General features: G+C 41.5%; 1 protein-coding gene across 1 annotated transcript in view; it reads right to left on the minus strand.

Moving 5' to 3' along the window:
- Positions 1–20,174, minus strand: part of LOC105932924 (protein disulfide-isomerase TMX3) — a 77,824-nt gene that overhangs the window by 26,420 nt on the left and 31,230 nt on the right. The window contains exons 10-12 of the mRNA XM_021321466.2: positions 19,354–19,452; positions 8,885–8,942; positions 8,562–8,615 (exon numbers count right to left, since the gene is read on the minus strand). Coding sequence (XP_021177141.2) covers positions 8,562–8,615; positions 8,885–8,942; positions 19,354–19,452 — 211 coding nt within the window. The remainder of the gene's footprint in view (positions 1–8,561; positions 8,616–8,884; positions 8,943–19,353; positions 19,453–20,174) is intronic.

A 20,174-nucleotide genomic window follows, 5' to 3' on the forward strand; every position in this document is an offset into this window, starting at 1 on the left:
CAGTAAACCGGACTGGGAATAAAACGAGATACGGAGCCCAGTTAGGTGGAACATTATCTACGGCTCTAAGAGACGGCTGGAAAGGCGACACTAAAAATGTGACGTGGAGAGGAAGCAACCCTTCATTTTATTAGGAAATCTGCCGCTTGATAATTTACATTATAGCAGATTTGTTCATTATGCGTGCCTGTCTTCCCCCAGACAGGTCCTTGATAAAAAAAAAAAAAAAAAAACAAGACGGATGCATGAACTACCAGACAACTACTGGAAAAGACTAAAAGTTTAGACAATTAATTAAATTCTCCCACATTTGTGGTTTCATATGAAATATACATTTTTTTAATGAAGAGAACAGTATTTGCCTAAATCACAGCTTGGCCCGTTTAAGATCCAAATATGCTGACTTTGAATAATGGTAATAATAAATGTCAACAGCTCTAGACAGCAATGTTTTTCGTGCTCCGCTCCATTTTTGTTTTTAGCCAGATGTCAAATTCCTGAGCCTGAAACGTCAACCCAAGTGGACTTTCTAGGTTGAAACGTCCGTTTCTCAACTTTAAAATCCGACGCGGCTGTCAGACGCATAACAAAACCAGGGCAGCTGCAAAACATCCGGCTCAGAGGACGGGGCTGTAAACAATCTTGGGTTTACGAGAACAAGCTGAAACAGGGTTTTAACAATATGGGCGGTGGGGAGAGGCGGGGGGGTGTTCCATTTCTTTTTGCAACGGATTATAAACTGTGATATAAAGACTGTTTAATCGGGTTTGAATAGGCCATAGATTAAGGTTTTTCTTTCAACCAACTCCAAAATGGTTCTAGTGCTAAAACAGGACTAAAAATACTTTAGTGTTTTTACACTAAAGATTTAAAAATCTAACTGTATTTTAGAAGAACCTCTGTGCCGTGTTGAATATTCAGGTTAGACCACCTGTAACTTAAAAGTTTAGGTAGGGTTGAAAGTAAATTATTATGTGTTGATCTTGTATTGTAGCAATGCATTTTTTGTAATTCATCTTATACTAGTTAAATGTCTGCTTATTTCACCCTAAATGGTGCCAAATCTGTAAGGAAAACGCATTAGCTGAGCCTCATATTAGAAACTTGCTAAATCCCTTCTGTTAATGCAGAGATACGTTATTCTGATGACCCAAGCTTGTTCGGTGTCGTTTATTGGACTGAATGATGGAAATTTGGAGAATAGTTTACTTCTTTGGCAATTTCACAATTTCTTATTGAACATCCACATGCAGAGATAGATATTACTACTCCTAATCTACCAGAGTTAGAAGCAGAAGCAGCTTTATCTGTCAATGGAATGAGTATTTTGATCCCTAAAATAAGATAATTAGACACCCTGCACTTCAAATAGGAACAATTCATCTCCATCGTCTTATTTCAAGTGCAAAAACCTTATTCTATTGGCAAATCATCTTATTTACCTGCTCAAATCAAGGACAAATACACTAATTTTAAGAACATTTAACTTATTTTTAGTTCCGTTTTTGCAGTGTATATCAAGCTTGGAGGAAACGGAGATAAAATGATCACACGTATGAGTATGTACAGACGATTTGTTTCTAAAATAAAGACAAGGGAAGAAAAGAAAGGCAGGTTGGGATCGTGTAAATGTGCTTATTTTATTTTGTTTTGTTTTGTTTTACAACGTCAGAGATACTGGGGGTTGGGAATTGAAAAGCGTCTGTGGCGTCAGGTTTCGTCGGCCTGAAGGTAAAAGCCTTAACAGTTTGTGTCCAGGATGTGTGGGGTCTGCAGACATGTTGGCTGCCCTTTTCCAGACCCCCAGGTCAAAGAGCGGCACCAAACACGCAGCAGGGGGCAATTTTAGGCTAAGAAACGGACCCATAAATAGTGAGTGCTACATTTGCTGAACATATAGTTTATAAATAATTATTTTATGATGATTTACACAAAAAGCTAAACTACAAGGAGAAGAGCTAATGTGCAGCTGTTTGCGTTTGCTTAGGGGTCAGAAACAGAAGCAGGAAGGGACAAAACATTTGGGTAAGAACTGGTGAGTGGTCGAAATGCTTTTTTAACTGAAAAAGACCATTAATACTTCTATCTGTATGACATAACCTGTTCCAGACATAAAAAAAAAAAGTAAAAAATAAATAAATAACAAAGCAACTGGAATTGTTTTTCGTAGTTGAAGACGTTTCGCTTCCTCTCCAGGAAGCTTTCTCAATTCAAAAAGTCTGGAGTAATGTGGAGTACCAAGCTTTATACTACTGCCTAACAAAGGCCTTGTAATGGCTTAGACAACATGAAAATTCAACCGAAACAGGTCCACCCTTTAGTAATGGGGGTCCAGTTGCTTTGTTTTTGTATGTTTTTTTTTACTTTTTTTGGAATGACCATGACCTGGATGACTGAGAATCTTCACCAGCAAGTTCCAGACATAGGACTAAACAACCTCTTCAAAAGGAACAATAGGTAAAATTTCATTATTTCACAACTACGAATAGATTTGTGAAGAACTAAAGGCAACATTTTAGATGGACTGTGGTTGTTCTCCAGTCTCTTGTTTAAATAACCGGCCGGCTTCGAGTACATCTGTGGGCCTGTGAACAGCTGCCACTCAAGGCTTAGCCCCTCCCTGTCCGTTAAAAACGCCACCGCCAGAGCCGCCATGCGTAGGCACAACCTGGCAGAGGAGACGGCCAGCGGATAGAAAGGTTCTCTTGCTAACATCATCATAAAGTTATGTGTTACTTCTTCACAAGACATGTTCCTCTAAAGGGTGATGCCGTTTTGCTTTGTTTTTATCCTTGCAAATACACGGATTGAAGGCGACGGGTGAGAAGGGGAAGTGGGAGCCAGGTTAGAGCTGGAGCGGAGGGAGAGAGAGGCGTGGCTTAGTGCACATCTGGTTTTGGTCTATAGACAGTACCCAAGCCCCATCTAGTGGTGAAAAATCGCTTATTGCCCCTTTAAGAAAAAGCGTTTCTGCTTAAGACGCTGACAGCAATCAGCCTGGTGACTGAGCTGACCAATCAGAAAATTCCTCTGCTTTTCAGTAATGCAGCAGGATGCCATGGAGTGAAACCATCCCAGGATACCGGCGTCAACGTCTGAGGGAACCGCTACACAAAGCCTACAGGCGCGTCCCAAAATATGCAAACATTTTCTCACTCATTTCAGAAAGTGAAACTCAGATATTACATATGGGTTTATTGGACATGGGACAGAAAAAGTTCAAGCCTTTACAAAGACTCCTGTGGAGAGAACTGAACAAAGCTCCGGTTGCCGGATAGCAGAGAATTTGCACAGGCAAGCTTTAAGCCTTTATTTCTTGTAATTTTGATGATTATCCCAGTACCCAAGTGGGAAAAAACCTAAGCTGCCATCCTAGCTGTAAAACAATCACTCAAATGTTTCATTTGAGTCTTGAACAGAATATATTGACTTCATAAACTACAATAATCTACGCATTTTTTTTTTTATTTATTTATTTTTTTTTTTTTTACACAGATTATTTCTAATCAATTACAGAATCTACTATGAACACTGCAAAAACGGAACTAAAAATAAGTCAAATTTTCTTGAAATGAGTGTATTTGTCCTTGATTTAAGCAGGTAAATAAGATTATTTGCCAATGGAATGAGATATTTGCACTTAAAATAGGAACAATTCATCTCCATATTTAGAGGGCAGTATATCTAAATATCTTATTTTAGGGGTCAAAATACTCATTCCATTGGCAGATAATCTTATTTACCTGCTCAAATCAAGGACAAATACACTAATTTCAGGAAAATTTGACGTTTTTTTAGTTCAGTTTTTACAGTGAAGGGACTGGATTACATCTGAAAAGGGAAGCCTAGATTCTGGACTTTACCTGCACGTTTCGAGTTTTCTTGAAAGTTGTCTTTTTCCCCGCTCTAGACGACCTGAACCAAACCGAATGTGCTGAAGACACATTCCTGCCCCCACCCACACCCGTTGCTCCCCCGTTAGACGTTTGTTGGAGGTTATGTTGTTCCACCCGTGTTACCGAACCAAAAATCAACAAATGTGTGTAGAGCACCAGCGCGGTGGAACAAGGCGCGCTGCAAAACAGAGGCTGTCATGTTGCGCGTCACGCCTCTGACTCCTCCGTGCTGCAGGAGCTCATTGGAAGGACACGCTCCCTGCACAGCGTGAATAAAACAAAGGCGAACCGAACGGGAGCTCGGCATTAAACCAATGGCGTTGTAGCGTTCAATAGAAATCTCTCTTTTTTGGTGGTTAAAATGGAACTAAAGCGCAAGAACGTGGGTAATGTTAAAATTGACAAGAAATCATCACTTGGGGTGAAACAGTATTTTGGAGGATTTAATGTGGCTTTAATTTTAAAAGAATAATTGCATGAAATAAGGAGCATTTAAATGAAGAATTACAGCTGACCGTCAAAGAGCAAAGCCTAATAAACTGGTTCTGTTGTTTCTCTTGCATAACCTACTTAAACCCCCCCCCCAGCTCGTTACCTATTGTGTGTTACATTCCTGTCTGTAATTCAAATATTGTTGTATCTTATTTTAGTCTATGTGACAGATCTGCACCATATACATGAATATTGGCATGTATATATTTCAAAAGTCATAATTGGTTAAATGAAGTCTACCTGTCTGCAATCTAAGCATCACATGATCTTTGTGATTTGGCCCACCAACACTTTATTATTTATAATTACCACAGAGAAGTTAAAATCCTACAGTTAAATGTAAGGAACAACACAGATGGTTGTCTTCTAATAACCACACATTCTCTTTAAATTTCAAATAGAACTTTTACTCAAATGCAGACTTTGGTGCACTATTTAGTTATTAAAATTGGCTAACTACAGATAGTCTAATTTGTTTATTCAAAAATGATCAGATTTTGTAAAGCAAGTCAAAAAATTTTGCAATTGTTTGGCTATGTTATCTTTTTAAATTCATTTATTTGGGCCCTTGAGTGCTTTTTGACTTGACAATTTTGGTCCATGAGCCAAAAAGTTTTGGACACCCCTGGTCTAAAGATGACTTGTTTGAATTTGCCAAAAGGCAAGTGGGTGACTCCCCAAATGTATGGTAGAAGGGGCTTTGGTTACCTGACTCCGCCAGATGGATTTGCTCAGCATATCCATCTGGAAACCTTCCGTTGAAGTAATTTTGGGAAGGGGCGAAAATACTGGTTAGCTGATTGGCCTATGTTGGTGATAGACGGGCCAAATAAACCAATCAGATCAACGAAGCATATGACGTACTCGTCAACATGCTTCGTCGTCGCTCTGTTACGAGCGACGACGAAAACACAACCACAAGCCAAGCTACTCTTGCTGCTGCAGGTAAAGGCTCGTTAGCTCAGCAGAGAAATACTCTGTAATTCCGATAAAACTTGCTCGATAGCCACGCTAGCGCTAGTTTCATCGGATGAAGCCGCCATGTTCTTTAGACTGAACTGTTGCGCTTCTCGTTGCATCACACCTCAACCCGCCTCAAAGCCAACGCTGATTGGACTATTGTTTGGTGAACGGCTCCAAATTTTCTTTAACGGAAAGTAGCCAGACTGATCTGCGAGTGAAACCTTGAAAGCTCGCGAGATCAGGATGGTCTCACGAGGCTAGGCTTTGGTCAGACAAGATTAATGTTACTTTTCAGCCATCAAGAAAAACGCTATGAGGGAAACCCAACACTTCCCACCGTCCCCACAGTGACACATGGCGGTGGCAGCATCATGCTGGGGGGATGTTTACAGCTGCAGGGACCAGGAAACTGGTTCGAGTCGAGGGAACCATGGATGGTGCTAAACACCGGATGTTCTGGAGCAAAATCTGCATCAATCTGCCTGTGATCTGAGACAGAGACGGAGGTTCGCCTTCCAGCAGGACAAGGACCCCAAGCAAACTGCTAAAGCAGCACTTAAAGGGGAAAACATTTAAGTGTGTTGCAATGGCCTAGTCAAAGTTCAGACCTTAATCCAGTTGAGAATCTGGGGTTAGACCTGAAGATCACCAACGAAAACCATCCAACATGAAGGAGCTGGAGCAGTTTTGACTTGAGGAATGGGCAGAAGTCCCAGATACCACAGACTTTAGTTATGCTCGCTGAAGATCTGTTTTTCCTTCCTATTTGTTGTTTGCTTTTCAATTAAACAAAAAAGCACATCTTCATAGCTGTAGGCATGGTCTATAAAGCAAATGCTGAAAACTCCCAAACAACCCATATTAATTCCATGTTGCGAGGCAACAAAACATGTATAATCCCCAGGGGGTTAAATACTTTTGCAAGGTACTGTAAGTTTAATTAAAAAAAAGCTTTTTTTTGTGTGTTTTTTGTTATTTTAATGTGCTTGAAATAGAACTAAGGCACGTGGACAATCTTAAAATCTACCAGAAATGATCACTTATAGTGAACGCGCATTTCGGATTAAAGCTGTCATTGATGTAAAAGAATAATTGTACGAAATAAGGACCATTTAAACGAAGAAATACAGCTTACCGCTACAGTGCTAACCCTAATAAACCCGCTTTGAGGTTGCTAACGCATAAACTACTAAAATGTAACAGATTCCCAGGCCAAAGGTCAGTAAAGTTTAATCTGCTTTTAATTATCACAACAACCATAAAAACATTCCCATCAACGTTGCCAATTTAGACTCGCGATTAAGAAAAGGAATCCGTTTATTCATCCCGCACCCATTGACCATCTCATCCATCCATTTCTCTGCCAATCATCTATCCAGCCATCCGTCCGCCCAAACCACGTATTAATTTGTACAGCCGTCATCCATCCAAGAACCAATCAATCCACCCATCTATCCGTTAGCTCACCCACGCATCCCTTATCTGATTTAACGTCTGACCAGGCAAACAAGGGACAAAAGCGTGCCTTTTTTTTTTTTTTTTTACAGAAAAAAGGCATCAAGTTGACACAAACCTGCATTAAAGTTCATTTAAAATCCCCTTTGAGGCCAATAATCCTACTTTCAGACATCTCCATGTATGCTAAAAGCATACCGCTTTGTGTTCCTATATTTTACAGGTTCAGTCTGAGCTTTAAAAGGTTGTTTTTTTTGTTCTCTCTCTCTACTAAAAAAACAGCTAAATGAGAGCAGTGGGAGTAAAGTGGAGAGCCAGCATTGTGTAGTTACGGGGCCTAAAAGCAAAACAAGGCTTACAGAGATCCCATAAAGAAAACGCATAATAATCTTGTATAATGTGAACATTGTAAAAGTGCAAAAACAATATCCTGGATGAAGGAGGCTGGAGGCCTTTAGACGGGGAATTTTTGGGATCCCGTCCACTGAAAATAGGAACAATTCATCTCAATCATCTTATTTCAAGTGCAGGATGTCAAATTATCTTATTTTAGGGGCAAATATACTCATTCCATTGGCAGATAATCTTATTTACTGACTCAAATCAAGGACGAATAGACTAACTTTAAGAACATTTTACTTGTTTTTAGATCCGTTTTTGCAGTGCGAACTCCTTCGTGGAGAGAAGCTGTGGCTCAGAGGTCTCAGTTTGTGCGACTTTGAGATAAAGCTTTTAATTTTAGCAGCGACTGGCGGATCAAGGCCAGGACAAAGCAGCGCACCCACCAAGCGGGTCGAGCGTCGAGAGTCCTCATTTGCGCCCGTTCCGACGTCAACCTTCTCCTGTGACCTAGCGGCTCGGCGTACTGCCTCCACCCACCACCGGGGGGCGACAACGCAGCCGGGGCCGTGCGATTACGGGCTTCGTTTGGGCGCGTCAGAACCCTGCAGGCAGCTGTGATCTCAGTGGGAGGTGGAGACGTCTTTGGGAAGAGAAAGGGAAACGCAGCACAAGGTCCCGGTGCAGATAGTGGTATAATTGATGATAGGGATCTGAGTAATTCAATCAGTCCTAATGGGAATGCCTGGAGAGGCGGAAAAGCTTTGATCGCGGCTGTTTGAGGGGGGGGACATCTTTATTCAAACGCAGCGGCGACGCTTCATTCCTGCCTTCGCCAGCAGCATCCAGCGAAAGGATGACCCGCCAGCCGCGCTTTAAATTAACCCACCGGGCGCCTTCCTCACAAACGCTTTGATTCCACAGCCCTTTGTTACAGATGCGCTTCCTCTCCTTCCCTTGTCTTGGAGCAAAAAAAAAAATAATAATATTACACACTGCTTTGTTTTTATTTGCCTTGTTGCGGAGCGCCCCTCCAGCGCGGGAACGGGTCGAGCGGCGCAGCGCGCAACATAAACACCCCGCCACGGAGTCGTTACGGTGCAGGAAAACAGGAAAACGAGGCATTAATAAAAAGGGCTGAGCTGCGGCTGTGATTGACAGCTGAAAAAAAAAAAGAACACCTATATTTGGAGGCTGACATTTCACATAATTACCTTTCTACTGCACCACTGAAGAACAGGAAAAACAGAAGAGAAAGAAAAAAAACAAGACGTGCCCTGACAGCGGCATAAACTCGCTGGTGAATAGACTGCCGGCGCTTCCCCGGCGACTCCGCCGTCCCGAAATAAACGTATAAATTAGATCCCCCCCCCCACCCCCCCATCTCTGCCCTCGCCGGGTGTCTCCGTGCCTCACCTGTTAAACTGTTCTCTGTATTCCTTCGCCACCCGCTGCATCAAGGTCTTTAATCTAAAAGCAAATGAGAAGAGAGGGAAAAAAGCCACATATAAAGTCAGAGCCCATCCCTTCTTTTTTTCCCATTTCTTATTTATTTATTTTTAGCCGCCGGCTGCAATTTGCGGGCGGCCCCAAACAATAACGGCCGGTCTTATCTTTATGTGAAAGCCACACGCCCCAAACGGCAGCTTCGGCTGAGAGTGCGGCGAGCAATTTGCTTATGCTTTTCTTTTTTATTATTATTATTATTATTATTATTATTATTTGGCCCCACTCTTTACCTGCCGCTCTCCTCTGTGGGGTCCTTCTCGTTGATGACCGCGATCGCCACCAGTTTGCCTGCCGGGGAGGAAGACAATGATTTTATAGGATAAAAAAAAAAGAAAGAAATCACAGACACTGAAGACCAGCTGAGACCAACTAGAGCCTCTCTGGCAACACATCCGTCACATCAAAATCCCATTCCTTCTCCTGGAGGAAATGTCTGAAGCCCTCGGACATTTCAGACGGGACGTTTAATACGAGTATGATGGGAATAAGGATGGAAGTGCGCTTAGATGTACGTGTGGAAAGGTGCAATTTCCCCATGTTGTCTTTTCACTTTTAACTCTCCATACTGATGAAGACACGGGAAAACCCTCCAGACTTTTCCAGACTGCAGGAAGTCTGTGGGAGGATGCTTCGCCGCTCGATTGGCAAAGCGGACACGGAGGGCGATTTACCCATTAATCACTCAAACATTAAACTAACCCCAGCTTTCTGCACCGTTGTGCAGGAAACAAGTGCTCCGTCGGCAGCAGAGCTGTTTTAGATGCCGTTCAAGACCAGAACCAATGACATGACAAATAGGCCGACTTAAGAAAACAACAACTTAAAAAAAGGTCTCCTGTTTAAGCTGCTCCGGTTCGAGGCTGGAAGGCCCGTGGCATTCAGAGGAGAGAGGCAGGCTGCCCCCTGCTGGTCAGCGATGCAGACAGGCTATGTGGAGGAAGTGGACTGCCAGGAATATTTGCAATGCAGAGAAGAAACGTTGGTTTATGGCTGAGTTTGTGTGCGCTCTCTCTTTTTTTTTTTTTCCCCTCCTGCACTGCGCCCGTCTTCATGGGAGTTTAGGAAGCGTAATTATGCAAAATTAACTCCAGCGAGTCTCTTAGAGAGGCTCTACCGGTGTAGCAGCTGAATTTTCTGCAGACCTGGAATAATCAGCATAGAAACGTGGTTCATCAGTGGATTGTCTGTAAGAGCGCTGGGATTTTGACACATCAAAATGTGTTTTTCTTTTGTTTTGTTGCTTTTTAAGTCCTGGACTCACATTAAAAAGGGAACAACTTATCGTGTTTTCATGTGAAGTTTTAAACGTTAACCAGCGATTTTTTTTTACACGCGTTCACTTTATAACGCTTCATACGGTTAATCACATAAACACGGCAGTATTCCTCATCTAAATTACTCAGAGCTGATGATGCTCTGTGTGTGGTAACTGTGTCATTAGAATGGCTTTCACTGCAAATTACAGGTACAAATGTGGAGGGAAAAAAAAAAAAAAATCATAAAGTGCCTCCGTTTCCACTTAAGAGACTACAATTATAGTTAAAACGCAATTACAAAACCAGCTCGGCAAACTTATTACTACAGTCATCACTGAAGGATTCATAGCATAACATCTCCAGATGTAACGAGAACAGCTCTTTGGCGGTCATTGCTTCCCCTCGTTTACTCACTGTGTGCATATGCAATATTGTACTTGGCGGTCTTATGGTAAATATACACAAAAGCGCTTCGTTTACTAACAAATAGTGCGTAAAACATAGAAATAAAACATAATAAACAGACAGGGGGGCCATAATTTCATTGGAAAACCCTTGTATGCAATCAGAGAGAGCTACTGCTGTAGAAATTCGTAGTCATGGTGCGTGACTAGGTCCATTTAAGACATTAATTTCAGTAAAAAAAAAATAAAAAATTATAATAACTTAATTTTAATTGTCGACATCAATCTATTTCTGAATTTTTTAAGGGTTGGCTGGTTATTTGAATTTTACTGGATGTGTCTCCATGACAGTTAATAAGTCGAGGAGGAACCAAACACTAATGTTTTTGTTCAAATGTAAGAAAAGAAAAAAACACTAACATGTTATTTTTTAAAACAATTATACCCTTGTCCAAGGGCTGGAAGATATAGAAAAAAAGCATATCGATAAAATCGATATCTATAATAATCACATCTAAACGTATATTTAACGTGCAGCCTTGGCCCTTCATGCAGTTGCTTAATGCCTTATTTTTAGATAAAGAACACAAACACTGAATTCAAAGTCATCCCTTTATCGTTTCAACTTTTTATCAAAACTGGCAGTTTTTAAAATTGAAAAAGAGAACACGTGTTCACTGAACTCTTTGAAGGGGGCGGAGCTTGGTGACGGAGCGTTCCTAGGTCTACGTTGTGATTGGTTGGGATGATGTAGTGACCGCGGTATTAACCTACATGATAGGCTAGAATGTAAAAGGAAGGAAAACTGTTCTTCTAATTTTAATGGACCCTTTACCCCCTTTAGCTCCTTACGTCTATATATCGTTATCGAGTCATTGTCTGACCTCACCATGCCTTCCTGTCCTTTAAGAGACGCCCGTCTCATTTCCTACCAGCATTACTTCCTGGTTGACTGATTCAAACCTTAAATCCAAATCTACTGTGGATATGAATAATTTTGAGCCCAAGTGTGTCTATGGGGTTAAAGACGCATCAATTATAGCCCAAAATGTCACTTGACCGTCCGCCTTTTGAGAATACGTCACTCAGAGAGCCGTTCAGTCCTCCAACTCAACAGAGCTTAATCCGGGCCTCTCAACTTCATCTCCATCCTCTCAGGCTTTATAAACCGCGGCATTAATTGGACCTCAGCGGTGGGAAGTCAAGATGTGCATTTCCATTGCAGTTTTTATTTTAATATTAACAGTAAAATCTTCTTAGGAGATCTATAGTTCGCTTGCGTTTAAATCCAGCTCCAGAAGTCATGACTCCCTTTGGTGTTTAAGGTTTCATCGGCCTCTGCAAAAACCCTTCTCAGAGATTTATTCTCATTCGCCGGTTTTTTCAGTCCGCTACTCCCGAGCCATCAAGCGTCTCTGCGTGATATTCGGTGCTCTTCGTGACCCAGAGACGGAGAGCAAACACACTTAAGCATAAAAACACGGGCTTGTTTTCTCCGGGCCGGTCTTTAAAAACGCGGAGAATCGCTTCGAGCTTCCCCGGCATCATGACTTGATTACCGCCTCGGCTCGTCTCTCACATCAAAAAGGTCCTGCATGAGAATGAAATCATGCTTCGTGTTTTCACGCTTCAGAGAGAATTTCTGAATAACTTATAAATGCTCAAGTCCATCAAGTTTAAAAGATCGTCTGCTGCAAGCTTAAAGACCCGTTCGGCGATGGAAGTTAATTTAACACATCCATCTGAGACTTTGCGCCGTCTTTTTTTTTTTTTTCTTAAATCTGCCGAAGCGGTTTTTTTTTTCTCAGGAACTGCAGCCAGCTCACTTTTTAATCCACTGGTTTAGTGGCTGTACTGTTTACCCAGCTGATGATTAACGGTTCGGGGCTTTAATCCAGTATCAATAAGTGTGTCGCTCATGTGACACGTGTCGGAAAACAGGAGGAAATGAAAATTTGATGTTAGGACGAGGAGGAATGTTTCCTGATTCCTTTCGTTTTTTTTTTTATCGTGGTCGTCTGTGCTTTAAAAAAAAAATTTTTTATAAAAAGACATGTTTCACTGCACAACGACATAACTGAGAAGGGCTTTTTAATATTGCCAAACAGATTTTTTTTGCTTTCAACATGCAACCAATTCATCTCCCCTGTCTGCCTCTTTGTGCTTCAGATCCAAGCACCTAAATAAACCCAAATTACAGTTTCAGGCTCTTCATTGATTTTTTCTTTTATTTGCATCACACCAGTATTTAAATGTGGCTACCGAGTTGTGTGTCAGTGTGACTTATGAAGTGTGGGATGGGGGGGGGGGGGGGGTTTCCAAGCATAAAATGTCATCCCAGCAGCTCCACTGAGCTGCAGTCCATGAAATGTGATACTCGCTTCAAAAGACTCCAGCAACGGGGCTCCTGCCAACTTTTCTATGTCATTTTTTTTATTTTATTTTTTTTGCTTTTCGCTCCCTTCAGACGTTCGCCTGAATCACAACCGCAAATTCTCAAACAGTCACACATTGTTTATCCAATTAAGGTGCTGCAGCAGAGGTCTAAAAAGCAGAAAGTCTGGCTGAAAAGGGGAAAGAAAGCGACTTGAAGTGGCCTGAAGAGCGTCAAACGGAGACACGCAAACAAAAATCGGTACGTCTCTCGTTCAGCCATTCGCTCAGGGATGCACACATGTACGGTCGGCGCAAAAAAAAAAAAGAAAAAAAAGCAACATCTGCGTTTGGTTGATGTTCTTGTTGCAGCGACAGCCCGTTTGTTCTCCCCTTAGAACGCTTTGTGAGGAAATACGTTTGTGGGTTGACTAGCAGAGCAGAGACGATGGGTTGCACCCATGAATAACTTGGGAAATCCTCTTTGCCAAAGCAAAACAGCTTATGATGGAGGCAGTGGGACGGTGTTTGAGCGGCGGAGGAGTCCTCGATGCAGAGCGGTACAGAGATGAGATTCTGCAACCAGCAGCAATCCCAAGTATCTAGACTTACAAAATACTGTGCACACGCCGGAAAACATATTAAATTCATATTTGGCTTTCAAGCAGATATTTATTCACTTCTTTTTTTTTTTTTTTTATAGGTCCATATTTGGACTTTAGGTGCTTTTTTTATTTAAATTCTACAGAGTTTTGCACCATATGCGCATAGACTGTTTTGTTTATTTGCATGTTTTGTATTGACCTGCGTCAGACTGATCATAATTGTTTAACTGCAATCCCAATTACAGTACAAGAATAAAGCCAGGAAAGACCCGAATCAGGACCTAATAGCTGAATCACACTGCGGCAAATTTTTAAGTTAATAACTTGTAGGGATTTCACTTTTTACTTGCAATTTTGCTTGTTTTAGACCAAACCTCAGCTGCAACAAAGAGGAGCCCTCTGACATTTTATAAACATCCGTATGTCGGTTCATACAATTTCAGGAAGTTTCATTCCTGCTTTGAAAACGAATCATTTAAAGTAATTTTTATAAAATCTGTGACGGGATTTTCAGCTATGAGATCCAGCAAAATTAAAATGCCACGAGGTTTCTAATCAAAGTGAAGTCTGCCTCACAAAGCAATATTCGGTTGCTGCCAGCAAGCATATGCTATATTTATAAGCCCCAGTTTTAGGAACTATTTAAAGCTTGACGCCCTTTTCTCTATATATTTTAGGATTTTATTTTAAAGTAGGTAATGAACTAGTTCTTGCTTCTCGGTGTTGCATTGACAGAGTCTGTTTGTGACAGGGGTGTCTAAGTCTTGAGAGCTGGACTTGGACAGAGTTTGAGGTCATGGATGCTACAGGTAGCCATTTGAACATCTGCTGATTTTTCATCAGTATTCGCTCAGCACACGGTGTGAAGCCAACCAACGGGGCCGTAAACGCACATTTATGGTATGAATGCATGCACCGGTAATACAAATAAAAGAAATCGGCTAAAGTCAGAGCAACTCTGGTTAAATGGAAGCAAAATGTTAAAAAATGAAGGAGGACTGAAGAAGTTCACACAGTACTGAACAGTTATAACTCACCAATTGGACACCAGTCAGTATTTTTGGGGAAACACAAATGTGAACATACAGAAAAGCTGGGCATCAACCTGCACACCTCGCCATTTATCCATCAGGCCAACAGCTGCTCTAACGTTGGAAGTCAAAAGCCGATAAAGGAAGAAAATACTCCTGTCTAATATTAGAGAAGTACCAGTTTCCTGCACTGAGTATCAATTTACTGCTGTTTAAGAGGCAGCTTGCATTTCACTTTTGAGCTTAAATGACCTTTACACGGAAAAGAGGTTTTGAACAAGAATAACAAATCCGGCTATTTCTGGAGGGCAAAAGAGTCTCTCGCTCTCTCAGAGCACAAATAGCTGCACAAGTACAGCTGAAGCTGACCGAGCTCCTGATAACAGCAGCTCTAACATGTTTGACTTTTAATTTTAGAGCTGCTCGGTGGCAAACAACATGTTTTAGGGCGGGGCTGCTGAGGGCGGGGCTGCTAAGCATACAATACATAATAACAATCTGCTGACAGGCTTCGGATGATTTAGGCTTGTGTTTTAATGCTCCATCTGAAACGGCTTACCATGGCTTTGATCGTAAAGAGTTAAGAGGAGCCATATGCACGAAAAGACGCAGTAAAACTGCAGCCATGGCTCAAAATACAAGGCGGAAATGTCTTAAAATGAGTCTGCATAACAATGTTTCTTCTGACAATGAAGTATTAGTAAAATATATAAAATAGAATATAAACGAAGCTTTAGACATAAATATTTTACCAATTATTTTATGTTAAATGGTGGAGCTCATTTAAATTGGTTTGTTTGTTGGAAACCGCCATGCTTTTACGCACGGTCCCTTTACTTTATACAGGGTAGAGGTCGTGGCTGTTCAGGAAGCTTTAGCTCAAACCAGCTTTATCCACTCCAAACCCAGTTTTAATGAGCGATTGGGGTCATTGTCCTGCTAGAACACTCGGTTGTGTCCAATACCCCGATAACACTACCCTTTTTTAACCGTGCCGTAAATGGATCGCAAACTGAACTGAACCGTGCCAGACACAACCGAACCGCGCTAAATCTAGACCAGTTCGATAGGTGGGCTCGGCTCGGTTTTCAGTGGCTCGGTTCTCTGATAACAAAGAGTGCATGAGCAGACCGCATCATCTCCTTACAGTGAGAAATTTCAGACATTCATAATAATACTAGATTCCCTACCGTGCCACACGGTTTCCAGTGATGATTCTGCTTAGCAGTGATGAACCTCAGCGTTTGTCATTGCTTCCTGTGTCTGTAAGCCCTGATTAGACGTTCGTTTGTCTTATCCACGTCCCAAAAGCCAAAGTAAATTCACCAAAAGTTGCCTTCTTCGCCTGACTCTCCGCAAACAACGAAATATCACTAATATAACCAAGCATAACATCCTGAATGTTACGGGCGCCGCCATTTTTATTTGCGTGATTCCCTCCTTCAATCCTAGACAGCAGTAGTACCGTAGATCGTCACTAGGAGGCGAGGAACCGTGCTAGCGTGATGTGTAAATGGTTGTAAGAACCAAGCTCGGCATAGTTAACTGATCCAAGCTCGGTCTGAACTCGGCATGGATCGGTTTAACAAGGCTAATGTAAATGGGGCTAAAGTTTCAACCATATGACCCAAACAGTCACCATCAGCGGGAAAGGAAACTTGTCCGGATGTACAAAGACAACCCAGGAAAGCTTAAATCCTTCCTTAAATTAGCAAATGCTCCAACTCCCAGTGTTACTGTCTACAGGAAAGACAGTTTAATTTAAAAAAAAATAACAACCCAGCTCCAATACTGACATGTTCAAGCTCAGCTGGAATCTGCAGTTCCCCATGTGGAAAAACCCAACGTCTTCTGAGGAAAGGTTAATTAGCGAGAATCGGTGAGCTGTTTGGCCACGGTGATAGGAAAAATGTTTGGGGGTGTCGATCTGAGGCTTTTAAATCAAAGATAGCTGCAAAAGTTGTCGAGCATGGTGGTGGCAGCATCGTGCCATTTGGCAGTGATGAGGATCAGGCTTTCCATCCAATTGCTCAACTCTTGAGTCGAGGCAACGCAGTGATGGTTCAATTTACTCTACTGGACAATAAATGCATAAAAGGCAGTGATTATTTGACACAAATTCGATGTGAAGCCTTAGACTGAATAAATTAACTGTGTGTGACGCCGATAAACTAATTCTTTATGATACAGGAACTGAATTGAACGGTAAAGTGGAAATTAATAAGGGTTTACGGTTGTGATGAGAATCTGCTTATGTAACTTTGTAGCTGTGCTTACAATAATGAGCCTTTATTAAATCAAGGCTTCATCGAGTTAAAGAAATCTCTATTCCAAGTGAAAAACCGTAAACCTTAGCAAGGAAATGGACCCAGTTGACCACTGGAATACATTCGCCATATATTTTACCAGGGCACAGATCGAGTAAGTCAGAAGGGCCACGGCAAGTTTATATAAATCGGGATAAAATATCTTTTGTCTGTTCCAACACGCTCCTGGTGCTTGCTGATTTCAGAGCTCAAGATTACAAATATATTGTTAATGATACCAAATGATGCAAGATCGGCGGCATCAGCTGCCCCTTCGAATAACGCGCAACTCGCTGACTCAGTTCTTGGATCGGTCACGTTGTACGGCCGGGTCTCGAGGCTTCAAACGTCACCGCCCACGACATCGACCTGGATACACTCTTTACCAGAAATCTGCACTCCACAAGGTGGATCTAAAGCTGCAGGAGGAGAACCACCTCTGGTGTTTTCTAATGTTACACCAACAGCTTGGCTTTCACACAAGGAGCTGTTCCGTAAAAAAAAAAAAAACAATAATCCAAACACACTTCAGTGGTTTAAGAATGAATAAACCAGACCAACTCTTAGCTTCTGGAGTGCCAACACTAGATCTCAAACCCTAACCATTGTCAAGACTAGTAAACTATACTTAAAACCAGACTGAAAGCAAGAAAACCAATAAATTATAGGCAAACTTTACCAATTCTGCCAAAAAGAAGCCCAGAGATTATTTCTGGCTACAAAAAGTGTGTAGAACTTGGTGAAGGACAGTTGTTTAGGTATATTTGCACCTATTTCTCTTATTTTTATTCTGATCCGGTGTGTGTTACAAAAAAATAAAACTACAAATACAAAAATGTTATTTGCTTATTCAAATCTGCAAGAAAAAATGCTAATCAAATGCATCTCTTTGTTTGACAGTCAATTACCAATTCTAATTTACTATATATATGCTTCCGATTGGCAAAATTATCAGACAGCATGGGATTAATTTCCACTGTTATGCTGATGACACTCAGCTATATTTATCCATAAATCCTGATGAATCCAATCAGTTACTTCGACTGCAGTCATGTCTTGATGACATCAAAAGCTGGATGACTTTAAATTTCCTGCATTTAAATTCTGACAAGACAGAAGTTGTAATCTTTGGGCCAGAGTCTTCAAAAAATAAAGTTCTTAATCAATCCCTTAATCTGGATGGCATTAACTTGGCCTCTGGTAATAAAGTTAAAAATCTTGGTGTTGTTTTCGACCAAGACATGTCATTTAAATCCCATATTAAACAGGTTTCCAGAGTTTCCTTTTTTCACCTCCGGAATATCGCCAAAATTAGAAACATTCTGTCCAGGAGTGATGCTGAAAAACTAGTCCATGCATTTGTTACTTCAAGGCTGGACTATTGTAATTCTTTACTATCAGGAAGTCCACAAGATGCAGTTCAAAGTCTTCAGCTGATCCAAAATGCTGCAGCAAGAGTTCTGATGAAAATCAACAAGAGGGATCATATTTCTCCAATTTTAGCTTCCCTTCATTGGCTTCCTGTTAAATCAAGAATAGAATTTAAAATTCTCCTTCTAACGTATAAAGCCCTTAATAATCAAGCTCCACCATATATCAGAGCTCTGATTACCCCGTATGTTCCTAACAGAGCACTTCGCTCTCAGACTGCAGGTCTGCTGGTGGTTCCTAGAGTCTCTAAAAGTAGAATGGGAGGCAGATCCTTTAGCTATCAGGCTCCTCTCCTGTGGAACCAACTCCCAGTTTTGGTCCGTGAGGCAGACACCCTATCTATTTTTAAGACTAATGTTAAAACTTTCCTTTTTGACAAAGCTTATAGTTAGAGTGGCTCATACCCTGAGCTATCTCTATAGTTGTGCTGTGATAGGCCTAGGCTGCTGGAGGACATCAGGGTCTAATTTTCTCACTCTACTGATTTCTACTGTTCTTCAGTTTTGCATTGTATTACATTGAAATGACTGTCGTCATTTCAGCTTTTAACTTTTTGCTCTCTCTCTTTTTCTTCATAGTAGGTACACCTGGTCTGGCGTTCTGTTAACTGTGACATCATCCAGAGAATACGGCTCACCCGCTACTACCATCTAATGTAGAACAGATTACTAGATCAATGTGTGCTTCTGTGCTTGTTTGTCTGTCTTGTTGTGTCTCTGCTCTGTCTTCTATAACCCCAGTCGGTCGAGGCAGATGACCGTTCATACTGAGCCCGGTTCTGCCGGAGGTTTTTCCTTCCCGTTAATGGGTGGTTTTTCTTCCCACTGTCGCTTCATGCTTGCTCAGTATGAGGGATTGCAGCAAAGCCATGTACAATGCAGACGACTCTCCCTGTGGCTCTACGGTTCCCCAGGAGTGACTGCTGCTTGTCGGGACTTTGATGCAATCAACTGGTTTCCTTATATAGGACATTTTTGACCAATCTGTATAATCTGACCCAATCTGTATAATATGATTGAACTTGACTTTGTAAAGTGCCTTGAGATGACATGTTTCATGATTTGGCGCTATATAAATAAAATTGAATTGAATTGAATTGAATTGAATTACAAAGAATTGGGAGTTATGGTGGAAAATGATCTCTCAGAAAGCTACGGAGAGAAAAATAGCTACTGCTTTATGGATATGTTAAAGAATTCACACGTCTTATTGCAAAAACAATGTTCTTTAGATAAATAAAACAAGCTAAACATGAAACAAAATGACTTTATGTATGAAAGAGGAACACCCCACCTGTTTCTCCGAGCTCATACAACGTAAAGCCATCAATCTGAAGGTATCCCTGGAAGCGCTCCTTGTTCACCCACGACGACAGGCTGCCGTCCTCGTACTCTGCAAAAAACACACACACACACAGAGCGAATCCTTCAGAAACAAAAAAAAGAGACAGAGCAGCTGATTGATATTCACCACACAACCTGTCAATATCAAAAAGCAAAGCAGCGCATTGATGTCTGGACTGTCAGAAGAGCACAATGTCTGCGGCGCGTAAGCTCTTCGGGGGGTAAAGAGCGAGACACGGTGTGAGCGTGCACAGACACGGCGACGCCTAAACAAGGATCAGAGGAGCCTGAAGTGGTCTGGCTCACAAACGGCCCAACGGACGGACGATGTGGAGACAAACAAGCAGAACGACAGGGTTGAGGACGTTTCATTCAGGCTCGACTGTCAGCGGTTATGCAGAAAGAACGAAAAACAAAAATGTTTTATGCATCAAATAAACGGTTGGCAAAAAACATTAAATTATTTATTCACGAGTTACATTTTCCCTTTTTTGTCTCGATTCTCACACCGGTTGTACTTGTCCGCCATAATAAAAAGAAATAAACAGAGCAGGCGAGGTAAAAAACTATTCGCCAACTTCACCACGCGGGGTATAATTGTGGGGAGAAAACGAGACGTGTTTTTTTTTTTTTAAACATATCCGCAAAGGACAACCTGAAACCTGATGTGCCGCGTGTTCAGCTCGCTCCACACTCTGATACCGTTAAATGAGATCCAGAGCGACCAACAGCTTTGAAATCCTCTACATTCGTGTGGTTTATTCTCCAGCC

The sequence above is a fragment of the Fundulus heteroclitus genome, chromosome 21, assembly GCF_011125445.2.
Source record: "Fundulus heteroclitus isolate FHET01 chromosome 21, MU-UCD_Fhet_4.1, whole genome shotgun sequence".
NCBI classification, from domain to species: domain Eukaryota; kingdom Metazoa; phylum Chordata; class Actinopteri; order Cyprinodontiformes; family Fundulidae; genus Fundulus; species Fundulus heteroclitus.